This window comes from Athene cunicularia, assembly GCF_003259725.1.
Source record: "Athene cunicularia isolate RWA chromosome 3 unlocalized genomic scaffold, athCun1 chr3_part1, whole genome shotgun sequence".
Lineage (NCBI taxonomy): Eukaryota > Metazoa > Chordata > Aves > Strigiformes > Strigidae > Athene > Athene cunicularia.
The window spans coordinates 124541046-124567629 of NW_020799097.1; the positions used below are offsets into that span (position 1 = coordinate 124541046).

Here is a 26584-nt window from a genome sequence, read left to right on the forward strand (position 1 = left end):
GTGCCCCAGAGGGGAGGCCTCCGGCGTCCCCGCGCAGCGCGCGGGAGCCGCGCTGGGCGACGCTCCGGTAAACGGAATCGTGCAAATAAAAGTTGGTTTATGGACACGCGGGTCCTGGCCCTGATGTGCTCAGAAGGAAGCAAGTAGTGCTGCTGTGGGTTTCTGCTGGGCTCCCTTAGCGCCTAGAAGTGACACGGTTGGGGGTGGGGGGAATTGTTATGATGAACTGCTGAGAGAATTTTGGTTAATTAGTGTTCGGGCTTAATGACTTTTAGTCAAGCTTCTCTTAGTTTAAATACGTTTTTGCTGAGAAGGCCTCATTAGGACAAACTAGCAAGTCTTGCTCCCTCAGGATGGTGAAGCTTGCACCCGTGCTGTGGAAATAGTTTATTTTGAAGAGAGAAAAAATGGTGAGGGCTTCTCTTCAAATTCTGCAGCTAGAGTCAGAAAGTGGAAGGCTTAAAAAACGAGAGGTGTCTTAACACCATTGCTTGAGCTGCCTTCAGATTGCAGAACTGGACACTTTTTAGTGACTACAGAGTGATGCTTTATGAGTTTGTCCAGTTACAGCGATTAACTGCAACTTTTGCATAGAAGACTTGTTCCTAGGGCTGTTTGAACTATTGTGTCCTTCAGTATGAGTTGGAAGTCTCAAATGTTGAAGTTGTACTCATTCAGTATTTCTTCCTAATTTCCTCATGCAGTGTATTGCCTTGCTTTTCTGGGCATGCTCTATGAGGTCTCCAGCACTCTGCGGTTTCATTCAGTTCTTCTTACTTTTTCTGCCCATAGCATGTACTGTTAATGTCTTACCCCGATCAGTAGTCACTTCTTTGAAACTGTACTTCTGCACTAACCGTACAACTCACTGCTTCTTGTGCTTGTAATCACTTGGATAGCCATCCAATTGGAGCCTGCTTGGAAACTGGAGCTACCCAAGGTCTCAGCCAGCCAGAGCTTATTCCTTTGGAGGATGGTTTATTCTGTGGTGTAGCAGGGGTTTGTCAGATTTGAAATGAGGTTCAGTGCTAACTACTAGAGGACGTAGAGTGAGGCAAATATTAGCTCAGGCTTTGGAATTACTTGCTACATCTGAACCGCAACATTTCTTCCCGATGGACAAACTTTGTGGAGTCACCATGCATTAAAGATGCTTGCTGAAGGAGTTGGATAAATTCCTTGAAGGGAAAAGGAATTTTGGAGAAGTCAATAGAGAAGTCTAATGATGACAAGCTACTCAGGATGACAAACTGGCCCTGCAAGGTATAATTGTCTTGGTTTTGTTGTGCTGTGCTCTTATTTCTTACTGTAGACAGGTGGCAGGAATGAGGTGGAGTTAGTTCTGAAGGCTTTATGCTCAAAAGTTGCAACTGTCTAGCAGGTGTTAACTCCGTTAACCTCAGTTCATGAGATTGCCGCCTGTTTCTTCTCTGAGGCTATTGCCCCCTGTGCTCCAGAAGCACTGTCTTCTGCCGGTTACTGTTGCTGTCCTTGTAAAGGTAGAAATGAAGAATCTGTCTGTATTTTCACTTGCTTTACTTAACAGCCAAATACTTGAGTTACAGGAAAACTAAATGGCAGATTAAAATATTTAATTGTTACTGGCTTCTTCATTAACGGAGAAACTAAATTGGGTGTTTTACTAACATATTAGGTGCAAGTAGTGTTGGTTAGGGTGTTTAGCCCTGATAAAGGCCCTGTAAAGTAATGAATCTGTCATAGGTGGCAGATAAAATGATGAACGTAGCAGCATACTGGCTTTGACAATCATCTGTTAGTGTTCACAAGACAGGTGCAATACTGCAGTTTGCAGCCAGTGTGTTTGAGACGCTGACCCACTGCTCTCTTAGCTAAAGATCTGAGATGTACCTGGAGGCCAGCAAGTGGGACTAGTGAAGGAGAGAAATGTGTCAGGATAGGCCAGTGAGCTCAAATGGCAGAACTGTCCTATGAGGAAACAAGTGCTATGTGGCTTTGAATTGCCAGAGCATGCTATCTCAGTAGGAGTCAGATTATCTGAAGCTCATGTACATCCTGTCATTACTAGTGGAGAACCTTTCCTTTGTTTCCCCTGTTAACTGACCAGATGCTGACAGTTGTTCTCAGCTAGTGACAGCAAGCTGTTTTCTAAACGCCACCTTGAAACCAGGTAGATGTACAAACAGGATTGTGATGATTTATGCAGAGTTGGAAATGAGACTTTAATAGTTTGAGAAGACCTGTGTTGAATTAATATCTCTAAAAAGTGGTGTTTAATTTAACATTGTTAATGTATATATATCAGGATGGAGTGTTCACAGCTATTAGGGAAAGCTGCCACCTGTGGACTGAATCATTAAAATGCCATTGCCCTTTTGTAACTGTGGATTGACTTGTAATGCAGAGCTCAAACTACAGCCTCGGAATCAGTTTCTTTAAAAATTGGTATTGTTAAATCATTGCAATAGCTTTCTTTTTTCCAATCAGTTATTTTGATTCTATTGTTTTTAATCAAGCAACAAAACCAAGAATATGTAGTAAGAATAAATCTCTTCCTACATCAACAGATTCTTAGGAGATCATGCTTTCTATTTTATTAGACATGAACCTTAACAATAGAACAGTATTTGCGTCGAATAGCTGCATTTGCAAAAAGCAGCTCTTGTACCACTCAGATCATAATGTAATCCCTTTTCTTCCAGTTCTCCTTCAGATGCTGTCAAGATTGACTCCAGTGCACTCAATTAGGACGAAAATTATGTGTACTGAGATGCTTCTCTGTCTGGTCACGTGTTATTTTGAAGCAGCAAAAGACAGTAATCATGATGATGAGGTACCAGAAAAGGAAGTAAGAATAACAGCTGGTGTCTGAAGTTGTAGTTGCAGAGACAGACAGAAGGTGAGATGCTGGGGTTGAAGACGGAGGATTCAGGACATACACCAGAGCCCTTGAGTGTCTGGAGATGGAGATGCATGGCATTTAATACACCTTGGAAAATGGACTCAGAAAGGACACCTGCAAAGTGATGCCTCTTCCAACACTAATGTTCTTTCTCAAGTGAATTTATACTCTTTATTCTGGTCATAACCTTTTGGATAGTTTTTTTTCCTAAATGCCTTTCCTTGTGGCTTCATCTTGCTTGTATAACTCTTGTTTATACAGTCAGAATTTCTCTGTATGTCTGTGACTTGCTTCTTCACTTATATGTTGGTTTTTACAGTACAAAGCATATCATTCTTACTGATTGATACCTTAAGCAATTCAGTGATTGAGAAAAGCAAAAGAACTCTTACATACAGATATTGTTTGTGTACCTCAAGTTGTTTTGAATCAGTTGAGCAATCAACAGGGATTTCTTGTCTGGATTTGTTGTGGTCAAAATGATTGGAGTGATGTGGCTTGACAGCTGAGGGGGGTTTGCTCCCTCAGTTAAGGATGTTCTTTCAGACATTGTGCTTCCAGGTACTCTGTATTGTATAGTTAGTCTTCTGAACCTTTCATGGAGCAAAAGAGACTAGAAAAGCTGCTTGAGTGTCTGCAGAGTGTTCTGGAAGCTGTGGCTGGCAAAGATATTTCCACCTGGCTTTTAATCACCTAGTTCTTAAAATCAATGATAGTCCAGTTGCCACTTCCTAATCAGAATGGCACTACTTATTCTTGATATATAATCACTGCAGATGTAGAAGATCCTTAATTTCTGATCACTTTGGGTTCTGTGTTCTTCTGATGGTTGTGCAGGATAAAATCAAGATCCTCCTACGGGTCAAGTGTTTACTGTAAGTTTTTTCACACGCTCACTAGTGCAGTGTAATCCTGCTGCCTTGATACATCAAGAGAAATGTTAGCAAAAATCTGAGCCTCGTGGCCTCAGTGGATTGTTACTGAAGTGTGGATCCAAGACGTTTGTATTTTGTTTAATTTACTGGATTTTTAATTGATCAAGGTAACAAAGCATGGACAGGACTGCCAAATATCAGCTGAGATGTACAAGGATAGAAGAAAAAAACCTTTGTATGGGTGCTTACACTATGAGAATGCTCATCCATGCAATCTGTACATAAAATATTTAATCCTGGAGTGTTTTAGTGATAAGCGGTTGCTTGTCAGTAGCTTTGTAGTCACTGAGGGAAGATTAACAAAAAATGTGTTGAGTAAAAATAAGGTTATAGGATTAGTGAAGTCTTTCAGAGTTACCAAAATGAAGATAATTTCCCCACTCCCCCCAAGAAACCCGCTCTGTGGCCAAGTCATTTCTACTAATAATCCACTGAATGAACTGTCTGAAAAGGTTTAGTAAATGTTATGTTTAAAATAAAGTGCTACTTTACTAGTTTAGAAAAATGCTCATAATCAGTAAAGTTTCACCCTCTCTAGTGTTCTGGAAAACAGCTTGGCCTGTTGTCCCATTACAGCTCTGCCTTTTTATTATCAAAATGCTGTGGTAAATATGATGGGTTTTTTTTTCCTTTAGACACTGTCTTACAAGGACTTCAGCCACCACCAAGGAAGACTGGCAGTGCAGCAATACTTGTATTCAGCAGTGAAGTACAGTTGCTCTTTAGTAGGCTTGGCTTTTGGTTCATACTGTGACTTCTTACCAGAATTCCAGAGAATGGGTAGTCTTGCCCAGATATGAAAAACAGTATCTCTAACCAATAGTATATTCTTTGGTTTTATTTTTGTTTGTTATGTAGCTTTAGAATTATTTCCTTCTGTTATGCACTCTTCTGAAGCTAATGGAACTTCTGCTGCTCCTGATGAGACTCAGTTTGGTATTGTTCTCTCTGCAGCCTTTCACATGTAAGATTTTTCTGGTGTGTTCTGTATTTAGCAGAACTGAGAACCGTGAGCCTGATTACATTGATTGTTAATGATGATTTGGGAACATTACAGTGGTGGTTTTGTGTAATACCCGAAGTTGCTTTAAGAAGTCCCTGGAGAGGTTTTTTCATTGCAAGTTGATTTTTTTCAGCTTTAAAATCAACATCGATAAGCCTTTTCCTCATGACCAAGTGAGGAAGAAGTAACTGAAAACTGTTGCTTGTTTGATGTCAGTAGGATTGTTAAATTCACTGTGTGAGTCTTTCTTTTCTGTTATCAAACACCTCTTTCTAGTGTAGAATGAGCTGCTGAGAGTCAGTCTAGACCGGTGGTTTGGGTTATCTTGTCACCAGCCTAGGAGTTGGACCAGTCAGAGACCAAGCCTCTTTGTAAACTGGAGCTGTTCAATCTGCTTTAACTGAAACTTGTTTCTGGGTTTGGTCTAGATCTCTACTGCTTCACATGAGGCTTTGGGAGTGTTTATGTTCTGATTTATTATGTAGAGTTTGAAAGGAATGGTTTGAGAAAGCTTTATATAAAACAAATTACTAACGGTTATAAAGTAAGATCAGATATATTTATCTTTGTATTATTTATTAAGCCCTTTTTTTTTTAGTTGGTTTAACTGATTTTTTTTCTGACAATTTAGATTTATGGTTGCCTAATTTTTAAGTTGTTACCATTCCTGATAGAAATTCCTCGCTTTTGTTGATCTTTAAGGGAAGGGGGGAAAAAAAGCCAAGTGATCATATTGTAGGATTTTCCTGAAGCGCTACGGATTTTCTTAAGCAGGCACTGCTTGTCTCTGCTTGTCTTCTTAAACAGAGCATGAAAAGCTGTTCAAAAAATGCTGGTTCTGCTTACCTTCAAATAAAAAAAAAAAAAAAGTCCTAGTCATTTCTCTTTTGAGAATTAAAAAATGCTGAGAAGACCAAATATTCAAAAAAGTGATCAGATGAGTGAAAACAGAGCCTTGGAGGCAGGGATTTGTAGCTGATGTATTTACCTCATGGAATTTGTTGAGGTGTTTCAAAGAGTAGAACCTTTTGTGAAAAGATCTTAAGCTGCTCTTTTAGTAAATTCCCTTACGAGATAGACATTTTGTGTGTGTGGGAGGGAAAGGATTCTGTCATTATTTAAGGGAAGTTAGAAGTTGTTAGTCTCTTTTTATCATGTGTATTCCTAACATAGGACTGTGAAGGATGTGGTGGGATTCAACCCATACTCCTTTTCAAGGGTGGTAAGGCAGGGTGGCCCAGTTTTTTTAATTTAAAATCTGAGCTGACTTTATGAGAAGGGTGAAAACCCCCTGGTCACTTGATCTTTTTTAAAATTGGCCATGGTGACAGTGTATGCTAACCGATGTTCTAATTTCTTGTCTTCTCTTACTAAATCTTCCATCTTACTCAGTCTTGCATCACATCTTAGGTAATGGACTTCTTGGGACTTGCTTTGAATACCCTTAAATAACGCTTTCACTGTCAGTCTGAGCCTTTAAGTACCACAGTAGTACAGATACTAAAATTACACGTTTCTGTTATAATTGTATACCAAACTATCCTGTAATTTTCCTTGTTAGTCTATCTGTTGTCTTTCTTTTGCTTATATGAGTTTGAACCATAAATGGTACTAAATCTCACTTAAGTAGTGGTGAAGCTTATTTACTACCTACCTAATATAGATAAGCTATGCTGGCAAGCCGTTGGCACCTCAGGATATTTTTCTCTGTCACAACCCAGATTGGAAGCCCAGAGAGTTGCAATGGTTCTGTGATCACCTTGGATTAAATTAAGGTGAAACGACACCAAACGACCAGCTGAAATTATTTACTTGTGGTAGAAAACAATTTAACCTTTGGAAAGGGTAATAAGCAATGTGGTCTCTTATAAGAAAGAAAAGAAAAAGGAGAGAAAGAGAGTCAAATCCAGATCACCACCCCTGGATCCAGCATTGTCTCAAGTCTGGTAATCTTGGGTGGTGGGTGCACAGCAAAGTTTCTGTCGCCTTTTAAGTTCATTTTATCAGCTGATTAGCATACTAGACAAAGAGAGGCAGGTATTCCACAAACTGATTTCTGTGAGAGACGAGGAAAAAGGTGGAGTCTGGGTTCTGTGCATACATTGAGGGGGAATGGGGTGCACCACCCCTTGTCCAATTGAGTCAGTGGTTGTAGTCACCCTGTCCTCTGTTCCCACAGATTTTTGCTGACTTCATGCTTCTTGAGCAATCATCCAGTTTCTGGGTCAGAAATGCTTACCACTTCTCAGGCCTTTGGCTCCACTGTATAAGCCAATGATTACTGGTCTTTGTGCTTGATGAGAAACATTTGGTTTCACTCAGTCCATGTTTCCCCCCTTTGAGGCTTATCTAAGGAATTTATCAGTACAACTGCAGGGGAGTAAGGGGTGCATCCTTCGATATGCTGCTTCCTTGAGTGACATTCCTTAGACTAATCACAAAGGCCACAACTTGTCTCTGGGGGTTTCTATGTTGAGTGTTTGAGGCATTACTTCCTTCAGTTCCTTACACTCTGCTGAGGTGGATATTCTACTAAAGCAGAGCTTGGTAGTGCCAGAAGATGATGGGCTTTGAGAATAATGATGTAATTGCGCGCGCACACGCACACACACACACACACACACACACACACACACACACACACACACACACACACACTGGATTTTGGTTTGTTCTTATTCCTGTAGACTTTGTGTTACAGACTAAAAGAGTTGTGGTAAGACTATTTAAGTCTACAATCTGTTTTCCAAGTAAAGGAGAAACCAGAGTTGCTCTTCATAACTCTGGTTTATCATGCTCTGTATTTTTACTGTCAGATTGACTTGGTAATTTAATACTCTCCAAAATACAAAATGCTGGAGTATACTGCAGGGAGAATGTAATACAAATTTGTTCTGTTCGGCTTTAAAAAAATACATTAAAGGCAGTATCTTCCAGGCAGTACAGATCAGCTTAGATCTTTAAGAGAATACTTGTGCGAGTCTGTAATTTCTGCTGTTAAGAGGTTCCAAGCTGGTACAGTATCTGATGTCAGTCTTTGAATTGTAAATGATGTTTGGGGCTTCTGGGCATTCTGTTACTTGGGTACCTTCACAAATACACTCTGTAGCTGTGCATGGTGGAAGTTCTTGGGAAAAATGAAACTGTTGACGTAATCAACAGTTACATTAGCTAGTCAAATGAAGAATTCTCTTCTATTTTTACCAGAGTGCTTTTAAGTTAAAAAATTAATAACTTATAGAGGATTTTTTAGGACATACTGCATAAGGGTGTACAGTCCACAAGAAACTAAATGCATGATCTAGCATATTTAAATCTCAACAACAGTTAAATGGGCACCAGAACTATGCCCAGACATGAAGTTTGCAAACTAATGAGTGCCTTAGCAGGCAAGTGGATTTCTATTTGAGGCTGTTCTGTGTTTGAATTTTGTAACATTTCATTCTTGCTGTAGCTGCTAACAGGAATGAAAACTCAAGTGTAAAATTAAATAATTATGGCACCAGTATTTTAATATAGACATGGGTTTAATATTTGGATGTGACAGATTGTTGGATTTTGGTTTAAGGTGGTTAAGCTCTTGTGTTAGTGATTGAGAGAACTGGAGGCATTTTGAGTTGTGTGCAGTGGAATGGTAAAATGATGAAATTGGGGCTTCAAAGATGTGTTGTGAAAGTTAGCGGTCAGCTTGTTCTGTCATAGTATTTGCCATCAGCGTAGGATTGAGATTAAATTGCATGTCTGTTTAAGATCTAAAGCACTGAGCTTTGCGTACCTGAAATTTCAACTGGTTAAAACTGTGCTATTTTGTGAACTACCAAAGTGCAGAGGAAAGATATACTGGAGGCTTGTTTCAGAAGTAAAATGACTGTCTGGAAAAATAATAGGAGAAGCAAGGGGGATCATGCCTCAGTGGATTTACACCAGTGAGACTTTATGGACAGTTATGACATACAAATTAAACATCAGGACCAAACTTTCAAAAGCTCTGAACTGCCACTTAATGCCGGGACAACAATTTGACCTTTTTTGAAATGTTTTTTTACTCTAGAGGCTGACATATTTTTAAAAATCGGTATGGAAACAAACTCTAACCCAATCTTATTTTAGTGAAAGCTAATTGAAAATGGATTAAATAATTTCCAGAGTAATACTGCTGAAATCATTACTGTTTCGGTAGTGCTCTCACTGTGGAAAAATTTCTGTATTTATTATTACAGATTGAGTGACAAACAATGAGTTATAAAAGGGAGAAAACCCCAGTCTAAAACACCTTGTATAAACAGTGGTTTAAGAGCTAGGGAAGAAAGATAAATATATGCAGGGCTTTTAAACAGTTTTACTAATTGCACTGCTAAGCACTATTATTAATTAGCTGTTTTCTTGACATTAGATGTCACAGCAATTTGAGTACATTTAACACTTGAGATTTGTATTTCTACCAGGCTTCAATGAGTGTTTCACTCGTGTTTGTCTGGTCTGGCTTAATAGAGCTACCTTTTGGGTTGGATTTTTCTGAGCTGTTGGCTCATTCTTTTGTTATCTTTTTTTGCAAGTAAAGCATGTGGTTTGGGGAAGAGCAAAACTCAAAGATTGAATTCTTCTGTTTCCTACAGGTTCAGGTGCAAGTCCATCCTAAACTTTCCTCTACTGAAGATGCGTTACAGTATGTGGAGGAATTAATTCTCCAGTTGTTAAATATGTTGTGTCAAGCCCAGCCAAGAAGTTTTCTGGATGTAGAGGTATAGAGAATAATTATTGCAAATCTGTAATAATTTGATCTGTTACATGAAAAATTAATACATTAATCATTTCACAGTGTAAAAAGGAAAGCAGTAATTATGTATTTTCTTATCAATTGAATTTGTTGTTCAATACGCAGTAGTCTCTGAAGTGTATTACTGTATAGTAGATGGTGAGTGTAACTTGTGTACATAAAGCTGAGTGGTTCCTTTTGAAAGACCTTTTGTCCTTGCGGATACTTCATGCAAGCTGTAGCTGCTTAGTCTGAGTCTCTGTGCTGCTTTATCAGCATGGTGATTCAGGTTGATATACCTACCCCCTGCCATCCTGGAAATTTGAACAAAATTAGTTCAATCACTTTCTCAGAATGAGTTGAGGAGCACTTCTTTCCTCTATGTAGAAACATCTTCTCTTAAAATTGCCTTTTCAGAGATTGTGGCAGTATGACCTTGGCTAAATGCCAGATATCCACCAAGTTGCTCTATCACTTCCACCCCCCTTTCCCCTTGTTTTCTCAACCGGGCAAAGAGGGGAAAGAAAATAAGATAGACCAATCCTTGTGGGTAAAACAAAAGCAGTTTTAATATAAGCGAAGCAAAGGTCCACGCGCAGAAGCAAAAGAAAACAGATTTATTCTCTACTTCCCATTAACAGGCGCTGTCGGACCTTCTCAGGAAGCAGGGCTCCAATACATGTAGTGGTTGCCTCGGAGGACCAAGGGTGACCCCACCCCCTCCCTCCTTTCTCCCAGCTTTATACTGAGCAGACGTCATATGGTATGGAATATCCCTTTGGTCAGTTTGGGTCAGCTGTCCTGGCTGTGTCCCCTCCCAAGTTCTTGCCCACCTCATCCCACTGGGGGGGAAAAATATCAGAAAGAGCCTTGGTGCTGTGTAAGCACTGCTCAGCAGTAGCCACAACCCCAGGGTGCTATCAACACCCTGCCAGCTCCCAACATAAAAGAGCACTGTGAGGGCTGCTATAGGGGAAAACCAATTCCAGCTCAGCCAGACCCAGTAGAGAGATCTACAACCTCTGTTGCTCACAAAGCAGCTTGATGTTTGAGAAAGAGGACTTGATCTGTTTCTTCATTGGAGAAACAAATTAGTTAAGATGAATGATTTAAGCTTCTAATCCCATTAATATCTTGGTTGCCCTTTGTGCTTCACCATAATTCAAAGACTTTAATGCCAAGCTACAGACTCCAAGTGCAGTGTGGTTGTTGGTTTCAAGTACTTGGGGGCTATGCCTGTGGCAGGTTAGGTAACAAAACAAGATGCAACTTCCTCACATTCTGAAGAAAGTGGACTAATGGCAAAAAACCCCTAACCTCTTTAAAAAAAACCCAACCCCTTAGAAAGGTAGCTGGCTCTAAGATCAATTCATGAATTTCGTCCTTCCTCTTCTCTTTGGAACACTGACACCTCTAATGATGTTCCAGTATCACCTTTAATGGCTGGCCTGTTTCGCAACATCATTCTGGTCTGGCACCTCGAGACAGGAGGTTTGTGGAAGATTGTTCAATGCTGTGTTTTAAACAACACTAACAGAAAACTTGACATGCAGCACTGCATTATGAGTCTTATGGCTGTGAAGTTAGGATGAGAAATGAAAGGATTAGAGATGATTGAACAACCTCAGTTTACCCCCTTTATGTTTATGCATAATTATGCTGTCTTTAATTATGGGGCCATACACATTTATTTTTCCCCTGGGACACCTTCATTGTTCAGTCAGCAGGCTGGACTATGTTAGGAGAGTGAATTGGTATTAGATAGTGAATGAGACTTTTTTTTTTGGTAGGACTTCCTTTTGCAGAAGTGTTATGATGAGGGAAGAAAAAGAAAAGACTGTACTTTGGGAAGTTGGGTGCCACTTCTATAGAATTGTATTCTGTCCCAGTTTTTTGTCAGAAAGCTTTTGTGTACTTTTCCTGTACCAGCTCTTTGTAAGTGGTCGTTAACTTCATCTTCCTCATTTCATGGTTGCTCAAATGGGGGTTGTGTTTACATAAGTGAGCACTTGCAACCAAAACAGTCAGTGGGAACTGTATTCTGAAAAAATAAAATGTGAATTTGTCTGAGAAATTTGATTTTTGGCATATCTGAACACCAGGCTACCAAAAATGGTGAAGCTTCAGACACCTGTAGTTACAGCAGGAGAGTTGTTCAATGCATGGGAGAGTGTAGGTGTCCTCAGGCACCTTGACTGCTGAAAGGAGTAAATCTGAGACAGATGGTCCAACTATAGACCATAAAAATGTTTTTAAATCTGTGGGTGCTGTTGAACATTCCCTCTCTTTTCCTATGTTCATCGCCATTGGAACAATTTGAATATATACAATCTGGACCATACGCTGATCAGTAAAGTTTAAATTGAAAATTCGTATCATCTCATTCAGTGACCATTCTGTACAGGGAGTAAAGTGCTAGGATAAATATAGTCAGGTATTTAAATGCTGAATTACCAGGCGTGTGCACAAGGGGAGCAAATTGTGCTTGCAGTGGCAACTTAATTCTGGCATTTCTTAAATTTTGAGCACTAGATTATTTTATGACAGTGATGTTCTGGTACGGCCTTATGAACGTGTTGAAAAGCATGTACCAAAATGATAAAATTTGTGTGTTATACAGGCTTTTATAGTTGAAATACTAACATCAGCAAATGTTCCTTTGTGAAGTAATGGAAAACAGTTTGATAATGTAGTAATATTAAGTTCATTCAGATTGTGCACTTACCCTTTAGTCCTGTTTTTTTAAGGATCGTGTTCAAAAAAGTTTTCCCCACCCTATTGATAAGTGGGCAATAGCTGATGCCCAGTCTGCTATTGAGAAAAGGAAACGAAGAAATCCGTTATCGCTCCCAGTAGAAAAAATCCATCCCTTATTAAAGGTAAGCTGTGATGTAGTCTTACTTTTTAAATGCAATTAGAATTTGTTTCATGTAATGTCTGTGTGCTGCTTGAAATGTAAACAGAAAGGATTAAGAATGTGTTTGTTGCACAGTTTTATTTTGTGTTTCAGTTCAGTTAATTGCGTATATTTCACTTAAAAATTAGTTAATTCTCTGTTGGACAAACAAAGTGAAGAACTCATTTCCTATGAATTTGGTTGTTCTTGTTTCATTTTGCATGGCAAAGAAAATGCTCGAGAAACTTCTGGAAATAACCCTAGATGTTTAAGTGAGGTTTTTGGGACAGTTGTTGGCTGTTGTCACTTCCCCAGTTAATAGAGCAGTATCTATCATGACACTTTTTCTTCTCTAGGCTGACAAACTACTGTGTTTCTGTTACTACAGTAGACTGTGGATATGTGGTGAATGTTGAATAGGGTCTTACACACCATTGGTTGCAGTAAGTTTATATTGTCAACTGAGTAATAGTGGAACACTCCTTTTTTTGTTTCTTCTTTCAGGAAGTTCTAGGCTACAAAATTGACCACCAAGTGTCTATTTACATAGTGGCAGTATTAGAATATATTTCTGCAGACATCTTAAAGTTGGTTGGGAATTATGTGCGGAATATAAGACATTATGAGATTACAAAACAGGATATTAAAGTGGCAATGTGTGCTGATAAGGTAAGCCTGACTCTTGTTTCTTATGTTAACAGGAAGTTTTAGTTAAGTTTTGAGAGGGCAATGTCTATTCCTTACTGAGTACATGGAGTGTTGTACCTTTCAAAGAAGCAATTACTGCCGTAAAATATGGCTTTGGTAATAGAGCAAAGCCACCAAAAAGCCAATTGAGCCTACAGAGCTGCTGTTTGTGCTTACTAGTAGTTGTCTCTCTTCCTTTTGATACCACTTGCCTAATCTCAGCAATGTGTGAATGTTTTAAAAATTATTGTAAAGGAGTGCTAACTTAAAAATGTAACTTTCCTAAACTGTAATCATGGGGCTTGATTTTGTAGCTTGAAAAAAGAAGGCTGAAATTAAGCTTGGGTGTTCTCCCAAAATAAGTAAGTCTGTATTGCATGTAAAAAGTAATGTTTCAATGGTCCAGAATTTTTATACAAAAAACCCACCTGCATTAGCATCTCAGCTTAGTTTTTCCTTAGTGGTCCATATTTTTATCTGCAGGTAGTCTTTCTTTTAGCTTCAGAAGATTCATTAGGTTCAAACAGGAATCACCTCTCTCTAGCAGTGATAGAGCAGGGTCGCCTGTCTGCCTTTGCACTCTAGCTTCTCTGGCCACCTCATTAGCATCTCAAGTTTTCAATTGTTTAAACAATAAAGCTTGAAGTTAGTCCTCTAAGGGATGGGATTTAAGAATCTCTCAAGTCTAGAGATTTTCAGATTTATCACCTCTTTTTAGTATTTTGTGTTGGTCTATGTTATCTTCAGTTGGGATCGTCTCTGTGTTTCAGTGAATGTCTTTGTCTCATTCCTGTTCACTTTTTTTTATATCCGACTTTCTTCACCTTTTTTACTTTCTTGAAGAGTCAAGTACTTTTCAGTCAGGACAGTCGTGGTCACTCTTGCTTTTGGGCGTATCTGCCTGGGTCATTAGGGCAGGATTTGAAGGTGTATGTTTGAATATTTGTCATAGAATAACAGGAACAAGTGCTGTTGCTGCATGCTTCTTTCTATCCTAGGAAGGGTGGTGAGCAGGAGAGCCATGATGAAGTTGATTTAGGAACTTCCATTTGTTACACTGGAAGAACTCTTTGATAGGTACTTAGAAGAAATTTTTGAAAGACTCTAAAGCAGGACTGTTTGTTTACTGCCTCAGCAGAACAAGCCAGTTTGTTTCCAGTTGCACCAAGAAATTTCATAATATATTATGTTCATACCCATAACACATGCTTGTGTGCCATTTTTTGAAATTGAACAGTTTCTTGACCTTGTGTGCCATTTTTTTTCTCAAACATTTTCACATTTGCTTTTGTGCCATCCATCTGGAAAACTGTCTTGTCTGCAAAAAACAAATTCCATTAAAATGCACACTGGTTATCTTCTATCTGCTCGTGCTTCTGATTGCTCTGAACCCTATATCTGAGGTATAGTTACTTTAATTTGTTTCTGTGGATTTCGTAGTAGTCAGATATGTGGTAGAACTCTGAAGTAAAATCACATATATTTGGGCCTCCTTAAATACCTGAATTATTCCATGTAATTTCCTACAGTAGTGACCCTGTAATGTCCCCTTCCTCAGAACTAATCAGGATTCTCTGTATAACCAGAGTTCCATGTACATTCCCTGGCTTTAAAAGACAAATCACCTTCTGTTCTTGAAGCTTCATAAGTAGTCAGTCTTAATGCAAAACATCCATTGTTCTGCTTTCAGAGAAACTTAAGACCAGGGTGTGTAGCAGGGACCTTTGACTCACTAGGAGAAAGAGCCTGCTGTATGTCCATTTCCCTCCTCACTAGACCTATATATTTTTGAGGAGTGTTAGGACAAGACCTGGGTGAAGAATGACTGCTATAGGTAGGTGTGTTTGTTCCAATATTCAAGTGTGATGAACCTACCAGACCATCTCTTGAACCTACAGAACCCCGAGTATTCTCTTGCAGAATAGATCATTTGTCTAATACTACTAGTCAACAGCTTGGTTGACATGTTTTCTGCAGAAGTGCCTGTAACATGCCTTAAAGAAAAAAGACTTTACTGTAAATACCGTGGTGTAAATGCCATGTTTGTTGGGACTTATTCAGAAGTTTGATTCTTGATCTCTGGTTTTATTATTATGTTGAAAAACCCTTTTTCATTTTGTTTTCTGCCACTTTAAAAACTCTAGTTCATGTTTAGTGTTAACCTTCCCTCCTGTGGTTCTCAGAGCAGTATTTACAACTTTGATCCTTCAGTCTTTTCCTCAGTCTTTACAGTGATTGACAGCAGTCATGTCAGTCTGCAGTAGCAGGCAAAGGTTGCCATGGCTTCACCTCCATTTGTTTGGAAGGGAGGCTGGCAAGCAGCACTGAAGTTCTCACTTATTTTGAAGTTCATATGCATTGTTTGATAGATTTCATGACTTGCTAGAAGGGGTGTAGCTCTGGACAGCAGATTTCTTTATAAATACTGTTCCATCTGTCTATCTCAGGACAAAGTAATCTTGTATGTTGAACTTCATCTCATGCTGGCTTATTAAGATTTGCTATGTCATTGTAGATTTTTTTTTTGTGGACCCTCTTTAGGTTTTCTTTCTGCTAAAGATACTTAAAATTAGGATGCCTTTTACTAATTTGCAGTCAGTTTATTTAGTTTACATTTTAAGATGCTCTTTGAGTATCATGGAAACAATGCAAAGTGTAATTTCTGTTTGCTAAGTCTTTGTAATGACTCCTGACTCAGATACTACATCTGCAAGAAGTGTTCAATGATCCACTTTTCTTGAGCAGTTCAGATTATTGTGTTTGGTAAGCCTTGCTTGGGTATGAATTGGGACCTCTGGTAGTCAAAGCTTTTAGAGGTCCTTTTGTCTATGTAGTTCTGCAATGTGACTGCCACCTTTTTTGAAGCTGGTGCCCTTCCTCAAGGGTCCGTTTCCATTCCTGACAGGCCATGTACAGTGTGTGGGCAGGCCAGTATTCATCAAAGATAGATGACGGGATTCTGAGCACAATCATGTGTGACTTCCCGTTAAAGCTAAAGCTGAAAAGCCAAAATGCACACACTTTTTGACTTCAGATAATATAGTATCTTCAGAAACTTAGGTTATGCACAGCTAATTCAGAGTAATGGAATACAGCTAAATGCTAAATGTGTCTGTATACTTCATAGACATCTTAAAATTATAGTTGATTTATAGAAGCACGTTTTTGGAGAGCTGCCTGTATTGGTCTAAATTACTGGGAATTCTTCAGAAATTGCCACTGCAAATAATGACTTGCAAATTCATAGCAATGAATATTGCTTCTGTAATGCCTAACTGGTTGCAGAATGATAACGCAAATCTTACTGGTGATCAGTCTGATTTTATGGGAATAATAAATTTCCTTTACTGGTAACTTGCTGGTAGATCTTGAAATTGTTCTCATTTTGTGAATTTCCCTCTCTTTGCTACCTAGGTATTAATGGATATGTTCCATCAAGATGTAGAAGATTTAAGTGCACTAACTTTATCTGATGAGGAACCATCCACCTCAGGCGAGCAAACCTATTATGACCTAGTGAAGTCATTTATGGCAGAGGTTCGACAATATATAAGAGAACTAAATCTCATTATTAGAGTTTTCAGAGAGCCATATGCCTCCAACTCAAAACTATTTTCATCTCATGTAAGTATTGTACAAACCACATAAAAGCCCCTATCTATATCTATAAATCTAGATGAGCAGTTCTAGAACTGAAATGTTGTCCCATTTTAACATATCAGTAGTAGAGTGTGCAAGGTTTAATCCTTGCCGGGATGAGAGATCACGTTGCTGTTGCCCCTCCCCCACCCGCACCGGTCGGGTTGGAAGTTAAACACAGACCCCGGCTAAAATAACAAGAAATTTAATACAACAGAGTGATAGAACAATCTGAACAACAACAGTATCAATGGTAACCACAATAAACAGCAATAACAGTGAACAAGACAAAAGATATACAGAGAAATACCGCTAAATGGTCAAGGAGCAAACCCGCCGCGTGTATGGCAAAAACCAAAACCAGAAGCAAAAGTAAAAAGGCTCCGCCCCTGGACCTGACGTCAGCATGGTATGAATAACCCGGCTGGAGATCCCTTCCCCCTCTCTGCTGGGGAAAACTTTACTCTATCCTGGCTGAACTAGGACAGAATCCACCCTTTTATTCTATACCATCTGCGTCATGTCCAGCTGCCATTCAGCAGTTAACAATAACAAAGTAATAATCTGCACAGGCACAGCATAGTTTATGGCATGTTCTCACCCAAAATCAAGTCCCCCTGTGGTACACATTGGACCTCTCCATTGTCCTGCATCACCCACCAGGTGCACCCAGGTCCTTGGGCAAAAGCAATCCTATGGATGGGTTTGCCTTTACATTTGCCTGGTGCAGGACTAAACAAGACCATTTTTCCCAATATATTCCTCATGCACACCAGATGGACTTTATCCCCATCTACAGCACGTGGAGGTTTTGACTGAGCCAGGCCAGCTCGACTGGCAGATCCTCTTGTGCTGACTAGCCAGGTGGCCTTTGCTAGATGCGTGTCCCAGTCTCTGAAGGTCCCACCTCCCAGTGCTTTCAATGTGGTTTTTAACAGTCCATTGTAGCGCTCGATCTTCCCAGAGGCTGGTGCGTGGTAGGGGATATGGTAGACCCACTCGATGCCATGTTCTTCTGCCCAGGCATTTATGAGGTTGTTTCAGAAGTGGGTCCCATTGTCTGACTCAGTTCTCTCCGGGGTGCCGTGTTGCCACAGGACTTGGGTCTCAAGGCCCAGGATGGTGTTCCCGGCGGTGGCGTGGGGCACTGGGTAAACTTCCAGCCACCCAGTGGTTACTTCCACCATTGTGAGCACGTGGTGCTTCCTGTGGCAGGTCTGTGGCAGTGTGATGGAGTCAATCTGCCAGGCCTCTCCATATCTATATTTCAGCCATCGCTCTCCATTTAGCTGGGGCTTCACCCGCTTGGCATGTTTGATTGCAGCACACATCTCACATCCGTGGATGATCTCTGCAATGGTGTCAATGGTGAGGTCCACCCCTTGATCTCGAGCCCACCTGTATGTTGCATCCCTACCTTGGTGGCCCGAGGTCTCATGGGCCCGCCGGGCTATGAACAGTTCACCTTTGCGCTGCCAGTCCAAGTCCACCTGAGCCACTCTAGTCTTAGCAGCTTGGTCTGCCTGGTGGTTGTGTCGATGCTCATCAGTGGCCCGACTCTTGGGTACGTGGGCATTCACATGGTGTACCTTCACATCGAGGTTTTCCACACGGGCTGCAATGTCCTGCCATACTTCAGCAGCCCAGACGGTTTTACCCTTACGTTGCCAGTTGTCCTGCTTCCATTGCTGCAGCCATTTCCACAGGGTATTCGCCACTGCCCACGAGTCGGTGTACAGGTAGAGCCTTGGCCACTTTTCCTGCTCAGCCATGTCCAAAGCAAGCTGAACGGCTTTCACCTCTGCTAATTGGCTCGATTCCCCCTGTCCCTCAGCAGCTTCAGTGACTTGTCGTGTGGGACTCCATGCAGCAGCCTTCCAGCGTCAGTGTTTTCCCCCAATGTGACAAGACCCATCAGTGAACAGGGCATATCGCTTCTCTTCATCCGCCAGCTCGTTATATGGTGGGGCCTCCTTAGCACGTGTCACCTCCTGCTCTGGTGACATCCTGGAATCTTTGCTCTCTGGACAGTTCGTAATCACCTCTAGTGTCCCTGGGCGGCTGGGGTTCCCTATTCAAGCCCGTTGTGTTATCAATGCAACCCATTTACTCCACGTGGCATCGGTTGCATGATGCGTGGAGGAGGCCTTTCCTTTGAACATCCACCTCAGCACCATCAGTTGGGGTGCCAGGAGGAGCTGTGTTTCAGTGCCAACCACTTCTGAGGCAGCGCGAACTCCTGCGTACGCTGCCAGTATCTCCTTCTCAGTTGGTGTGTAATTAGCTTCAGAGCTTTTGTATCCCCGGCTCCAAAAGCCCAGAGGTCAGCCTTGGGTTTCCACAGGTGCTCTCTGCCAGTGGCTCCAGGTAGGGCCATTCTCCCCGGCTGCAGTGTAGAGCATGTTCTTAACCTCTTGCCCTTCCCAGACTGACCCGAAGGCTACTGCTTGGGCAGTCTCTCGTTTAATCTGTTCAAAGGATTGTTGTTGCTCAGGGCCCCATTCAAAATTGTTCTTCTTACGGGTTACGTGGTAGAGAGGGCTCACAATCGGGCTGCAGTTCAGGATGTGCATCCTCCAGAACCCCACAGCGCCCAGGAAAGACTGACTCTCCTTTTTAGAGGTTGGTGGGGCCATGGCTGTTACCGTCTTTATCACCTCCACTGGGATGTGGGGATGCCCATCTTGCCATTTTATTCCTAGGAACTGAATTTCCCTTGCAGGCCCCTTAACTTTCTTTTGCTTAATGGCAGAGCCGGCCTTCAGGAGGATTTCAATGATTTTCTTCCCTTTCTCAAAAACTTCCTCAGCTGTGTCCCCCCACACAATGTTGTTATCAATGTACTGCAGGTGTTCTGGAGCCCCACCTTTCTCCAGTGCAGTATGGACCACTCCATGGCAAATGGTGGAGCTGTGGTTCCACGCCTGGGGCAATCGATTCCATGTATACTGGATGCCTCTCCAAGTGAATGCAAACTGTGGCCTGCACTCTGGCGCTATCGGAATGGAGAAGAACGCGTTAGCAATGTCAGTCGTGGCATACCACTTGGCTGCCTTTGACTCCAGTTCATACTGGAGCTCTAGCATGTCCGGCACTGCAGCACTCATTGCTGGCGTAACTTCATTCAGGCCACGGTAGTCCACAGTTAGCCTCCATTCGCCATTAGGCTTTCTCACTGGCCAGATAGGACTGTTGAAGGGGGAGTGAGTTTTGCTGATCACCTTCTGGCTTTCTAGTTGACGGATCAGCTGATGGATGGGGACCAGGGAATCTCGGTTGGTGCGGTACTGACGCCGGTGCACCGTCTTGGTAGCAGTCGGCACTCACTGCTCCTCAGCCTTGAGCTGCCCCACCACTGAGGGATCCTCTGAGAGGCTGGGTAAGGTGGACAACTGTTAAACCTCCTCCAGGGCAACTACACCAAAAGCCCACCAGTACCCTTTTGGGTCTTTGAAGTACCCTCTCCTGAGATAGTCTATGCCCAGGATGCACGGGGCATCTGGGCCAGTCACAATGGGGTGCTTATGCCAGTCCTTCCCAGTCAGGCTCACTTCAGCTTCCAGTAGGGTCAGCTTTGGGATCCCCCTGTCACTCCAGAGATGCAGATGGATTCCACCCCACTGTAGTTCGATGGCATCAGGGTGCACTGTGCGCCAGTGTCCACCACAGCCTTATACTCTTGTGTATCAGATGTGCCAGGCCATCGGATCCCCACTGTCCAGTAAATCTGATTATCCCTTCACCTGGCTGGAGGCAGGGCCCCTCTAATCCTGCTCATCATCACTCACTTGTTGAAAGAGTGATTTACTGGTCCCCTCAAGAGGATCAGACATAACGTTCACCATTCTATTCTGTCTGGGGTATTTCTGACTGGACACTAGAGCTGCGCTCTTCTTGGAGGACTCCCATTTTGCGATGGCCTTCCCTTTCAGCTGCTCTACTCGTGCAGTTAGGGCAGCAGTGGGCTGTCCATCCCACCTCCTCATGTTCTCTCCATGGTCACGGAGGAAAAACCACAGGGTGCCTCGTGGTGTGTACCTTCTGCTGCCTTTTTCTTGGGTGGGGAAACGTTTATGTCTAATGGCTGAGACATTAGCCCATGCAGGTGGAACGTAGGACATGCCCTCTTCCATTTTCTGGAGCCTCTGAGACAGTTCCTCCACAGCTGAGACCCAGGAATGCTGAGATGAAGGGAGATTTCCCTCATATTGCCACAGCTGGCCAACCACTCCATCCACTGTTAGAGTCTGGATGTCTGTCCACCAGGACACTATTGCCAATGCTTTCGAGTGTGCTTCTGGTGCGCTCTTCAGGAACTTTCGCCACATCAGGTGTGTGCAAGGGGCCTGATCTGGGTCCATGGGTGACTGCTCATAATTCAGATCACCATAGATCATCTCAAACACAGCCAGTTCCCTGAGGTTCTGGATGCCATTCTCAATGTTGGTCCATTTGTCTAGCTGACATAGGATATCATCCTTGTAGGGGTGCCTCTCCCTTACACTGAACAGGAGTCACTTCCAAAGGCTGAGGGTTTGAGCCTGTTTCCCTATTTCCCTATCAATGCCATCATCCTTGGCCAAAGATCCCAGCTGCTTGGCCTCTCTCCCTTCCATCTCAAAAGCACTGGCTCCATTGTCCCAGCATCGGAGCAGCCAGATGCAAATCTGCTCACCTCCCAGGCGGCCGAAATCTCTCCGCATATCTCGCAGCTCAGTCAGGGACAGAGATCGGACAATTACCTCTGGTCCTTCCTCCTGTTCCTCTGATGGGCTTGGCTCATCCTCATCCCTCACTCTGCGAACAGACTTTCTGGTATATTTTGTTTTCTGTATCGGGGTGACTGACACCGGCACTGCCTGGCTCTCTGGCTCAGTCTGTGTGCTGGTGGAGGTGACTGACACTGCCACTGCCTGTGCCTCTGGTTCAGATATTGTTTGTGTGGCCTTTTCTTCCCTTTGAAGTCAGCGGGTGGTATTAAAGAGGACACGGTACGCATGGGCAAGCCCCCAACACATTGCAGCGATTTGTGTCTCCTGGGTTTTGCCAGTTTGGTAACACACCCTTTCTAAGCACTCCATCAGCTTCTCAGGGCTTTGCATTTGCTCAGGAGTGAAATTCCAAAGCGTTGGGGGTGCCCATTGACTCAGGACTTTGCCCATCTTTTCCCATGCCCCTTGCCACTCACTATTATCTGGCCTCAGGGCAGGTTTCCGAGCACTGCTGTTGTCAGAGAAATACCATATGGCCAAAACCGAAATCAGGCAGACATTCAGAAGGCATAGTGCCACAATCACACTGGCCTGCGGGCTCCATGAATAGTTAAAACTCTCCAAAGCCGAGAGGATCTCTTCCCCTGGTTCACCCACAGAGGGGGTGAGACCCCTAACAAAAAAACAAATGTCAAACAGGTACCGGCCCACCCCCACACACAGCGATACAAAGGCATTATAAGCATTCAATAGCCTGTATAACAACATAAGGCCCTTTGCACATTTTCCACTGATAACAAACACCACCACTGGGATTATACACTGGATATAAGGGTTAATCCATTCCCCCCACGCGAGCAAAGGGGCCAGCATTGCAAACATTTTCTTATAAAACAAACACAAACAGAAAGATTACACCCAACAGATTGCTCTACCACACTCTGGTCAGGGTCTGCCCCACATTGGGCACCAATTTTTAATGTGCAAGGTTTAATCCTTGCCGGGATGAGAGAACACGTTGCCGTTGCCCCTCCCCCACCCACGCCGGTCGGGTTGGAAGTTAAACACAGACCCCGGCTAAAATAACAAGAAATTTAATACAACAGAGTGATAGAACAATCTGAACAGCAACAGTATCAACAGCAAAAAACAGCAGTAACAGTGAACAAGACAAAAGATATACAGAGAAATACCGCTAAATGGTCAAGGAGCAAACCCACTACGTGTATGGCAAAAACCAAAACCAGAAGCAAAAGTAAAAAGGCTCCGCCCCTGGACCTGACGTCAGCATGGTATGAATAACCCGGCTGGAGATCCCTTCCTCCTCTCTCTCTGCTGGGGAAAACTTTACTCTATCCTCGCTGAACCAGGACATAGAGGAAGCACTTGTCTCATTCTGAAATGGAAATAGTGAAGGAGCACTTGTGGGGAAGCATGAGTGTTGTAGATCTGTGGAAGAACCCACCCAATTAACTATATTCAGTTTCAAGCCCATAATTTTAAGATTTGTCATTGTTCTTTGCCATGTTTGAATCATTGTAAATTTTCATATATTTATATAGTCTTTATTTTAAAAATAAATTATATAATCTTATATGAAATATACAGAAAGTATATTATAAAATATATCATAAAATCCTGTTTTATTTAAGGAAGTGCTTCCATATCGTAACAGAGTAGCTTTGCACATAACATTTTTCCTCTTAGAAATTGTGTCCAATTTTCTGTTGATTTTTGTCTGGTTCCTTTGCTTTTTGCAGGATGTGGAAAATATATTTAGTCGTATATCAGACATTCATGAACTTAGTGTGAAGTTATTGGGTCATATAGAAGACACTGTTGAAATGACAGATGAAGGTAGTCCTCATCCACTAGTAGGCAGCTGTTTTGAAGACATGGCAGAGGTAAGAAAATGCTTGGGGGTCTTTTGCTATTCATATGCATTTTAATGACTTGCACTTAGATGCTAAATGCATCTCTGTTCTAGCTGCTTTTGTTTAGGTTGAAATCTCTCTTCTTCCAGACCCACCATGTTGAATAGACTGCCCATTTTTGAGAGTATTTTTACCTTTTTAGTCTCTAAACCTCAGTTTTTATAGGGCTGTTTATAGAGTACGGGGGAAAAAAAAACACCTATGACTAGACTTCAGCAGAAGTGGAGGTATCCTGTAAATTGACTGTAGGTCAGGATTGCTGTGGAAAGAGAAAGTAGAACAAAGGCTTCTTTGACAGCAGTCTTGCTAAGCTGGTAAGGAAAGCTTTTGATCTAGGCATATTAGTGGATGGAGACCAAAGCCTGCAGACTGAAGGATTGAGAGAAGGGATGCGCATAACAGAAAGGATGAGAAGAAAGGTTTTTGCACCTTCCTCCTGAGAAGGTGGGATGAGTTGTCCATTTCCCCAGGGTGTATGTGCTCATGTACAGATAGGTGGATCTCGGAGTCTGTGCATGGTTATAGAGCTGTTATATGACTGGAATTAACAACATGACAGGAAGGGTTGTATGATGGAGGGCTGTATGAATAAATACAGGACTCAGGAAGGACAGGTGGGGAAGATGAGGCCAGGAGGCTTAATAAAAGATCAGCTCAAATACATGGAGCTCTGTTATGGAATGAATGATGAGCTGGTTGAATGCTTAAGGATCAGTATCAAAGGAGGAGGCCACCAAAGGGGATGTTGTGGTCAAGCTTCTTCTGCAAGGACTGCCCAATCAACAAGTGACCAAAATCTTCTCTAAATAGTAGGACTCATCTCCTTACCACAAGCCCTGATTTCTTGGGATAATAACCTTCCTGATATCTTTTGGGTGGACAATTCACTGTGATTCAAGTAATCCAGAAGATTTGTGGAGGGCACGGGAGAGATTTTTTGTGGCATGTACTGACAGGCCCACTGAAAAAGTGCTGCACTTTACCTATTTCTTATGAATAAGGAAGAACTGGCAGGAACACCATAACTAATGGCAGGCTTGGCCACAGGTGGTAGAGATGGTAGAGTTTAAGGTCCTGAGAAAAGTGCAGGAGATAAGCAGATTGAAGACCCTGGACTTTGGGAGAATAGACCTAGCTTTTTCAGGGAATTGAGAGGCAGGATCACATTGGTGGCTGCCTTGAGGGTTGAAAGGGCTCAGGAGAGCTGGTGTATTTTCAAAGGTGGTGTGTTCAAAGCACAAGGAATATGCATTCTGAGTCCGTAAGAAAAAGGATAGGTGTAGGATGAGGTAAGGATGAGCACAGTTTGAAGCTTCCTGTTTAATCAAATTCAGGCTCCTCACTACAAGACAAAACATTGAGGTGCTGGAATATGTCCAAAGAGCAACGATGCTGGTGAAGGGTCTAGGAACAAGTCTTATGAGGAGCAGCTGATGGAAATGAAGTTGTTTAGCCTGGAGAAAGGGAGGCTGAGGGGAGACCTTATCACTCTCTACAACTACCTGAAAGGAGGTTGTAACAAGGTGGGTGTTGGTCTCTTCTCCCAAGTAGCAAGTGATAGGACAAGAGGGAACAGCCCCAGGTTGTTCCAGGGGAGGTTTAGATTGGACATTAAGAAAAATTTCTTCACTAAAAGTGTTATCAAACACTGGAACAGGCTGCCCAAGGGAACTGGTTGAGTCATCATCCCTGGAAGTATTTAAAAGATATGTAGATGTGGTGCTTAGGGAAATGGTACTTAGGCAGTGTTAGATTTATGGTTGGACAGTATGATCTTAAGGGTCTTTTCTGACCCAGATGATTCTGTGATTCAAAAAGAAACAGAGGCTTTCCAGGAAGAATGTAGAAGCATTGTCTAGGCAGGTGGAAATGGTATTAAGAGGGCTGCAGCTCAGCTGAAGTTAAATTTGATGAGGATTGTGAAGCAAAGCAAGAATGACTTTTATAGGTAAAATAGAATGAAAAAGAACATGGTGGAATATGGTGGGTATTTTGCTCATGGGGTGAGAGACCCTGTGCTGGAGGACATAGAATGGACTGAGGTACTCAGGTCTCCTTTGCTAGGTCTTTCTTTATAAGATGTGCTTCTAGTTTTCCCAGTTAGGCCTGCCAATGAAGATCAAGGGAGAGAGGTAAAAGATCAAGTTAGAGACTACTGATCTGAGGTGGATATATGCAAGTCTGTGGGGCAGGACAGGATGCTGAAGCAGCTGGCTAATGTCATTGTCTAGAATTCCTGAAATTTAGTGATGTGTTGTGGAAGCCTCCAGTGATCAGAGATAAAATGCTTTGCCCAATCTCAAAAAGACTGAGGAAGATTCTGGAAACTAGAAACTGGTCAGCCTCTCCTTAGTCCTGCAAAAGACTAGCAAATCTTTCTGGAAGTCACTTTCAGCCATGTGAAGGACTAGAATGTGATTGGCATTAGCCAGCACAGATTTCCAAAGGACAAACTGTACCTAACCAACTTGGCTGCTTTTGAAGAGGAGATGGCTGGCTCCATGGACAAAGGGAAGAGCAGTTAGTATCCCGTATCTGCACTTAAGTAAGGCCTTCAGCACAGTCTCTTGTGGTGTCCTTGTAGTCAGCCTCATGAGATGTAGACTAGCTAGTTGAATTATAGAGTGGGGGGGAAATTGGCTGGACTGGACTGGCTTGGAGGACCATCATCAGCAATACACAGTCCATCTGGTCGCTGATGGTTAGCAGCATTCCTTGGGGTTTGATACTGGGGCTGATACTGTTTAATGTCTCTATTGGTGTTCTGGGTGAACGTCTGCTTCGTCAAGTTGGTAGGTGATGCCAAATTTTGAGAGACCACAGATAGGACAGGGCTACTTCTTAGGGGACCTGACAGGCTGGAGAAATGGACCTACAGGAACCTCATGGAGGTTGAGTAAAGGCAAACATGAAGTTCTACACCTGGGGCCAAACAGCCCCATGCAACGGTCCAGCTGCCTGGCTGAGGAGGAGTACTGCTCAACAGGGCTTGGAGATCCTCAGGAATCAGCAGTGAAGACTAACTGCTTGCTGGGCTGTATTAGGAAATATGTAACTGGCAGGTTGAGGGATCATGTCTGTGTAACACTTGAGACCACATCTGACATACTGTGACAGTTTTGGTCTTCCTAGTACAAGATA

General features: G+C 42.3%; 1 protein-coding gene across 4 annotated transcripts in view; it reads left to right on the forward strand.

Moving 5' to 3' along the window:
• The first annotated feature begins 11 nt into the window (after window positions 1-11).
• SOS1 (SOS Ras/Rac guanine nucleotide exchange factor 1) overlaps window positions 12-26584 on the forward strand; it is a 57412-nt gene continuing 30839 nt past the window's right edge. Inside the window, exons 1-7 of one of the 4 annotated variants that reach the window (XM_026844484.1) lie at window positions 12-1263; window positions 2682-6229; window positions 9436-9561; window positions 12323-12454; window positions 12976-13140; window positions 16573-16782; window positions 23270-23413. In XM_026844484.1, the coding sequence (XP_026700285.1) occupies window positions 9520-9561; window positions 12323-12454; window positions 12976-13140; window positions 16573-16782; window positions 23270-23413 (693 nt within the window). In that variant the 5' untranslated portion in view covers window positions 12-1263; window positions 2682-6229; window positions 9436-9519. The remainder of the gene's footprint in view (window positions 1264-2681; window positions 6230-9435; window positions 9562-12322; window positions 12455-12975; window positions 13141-16572; window positions 16783-23269; window positions 23414-26584) is intronic. The other 3 variants (XM_026844480.1, XM_026844481.1, XM_026844482.1) reach the window with 3 other exon arrangements.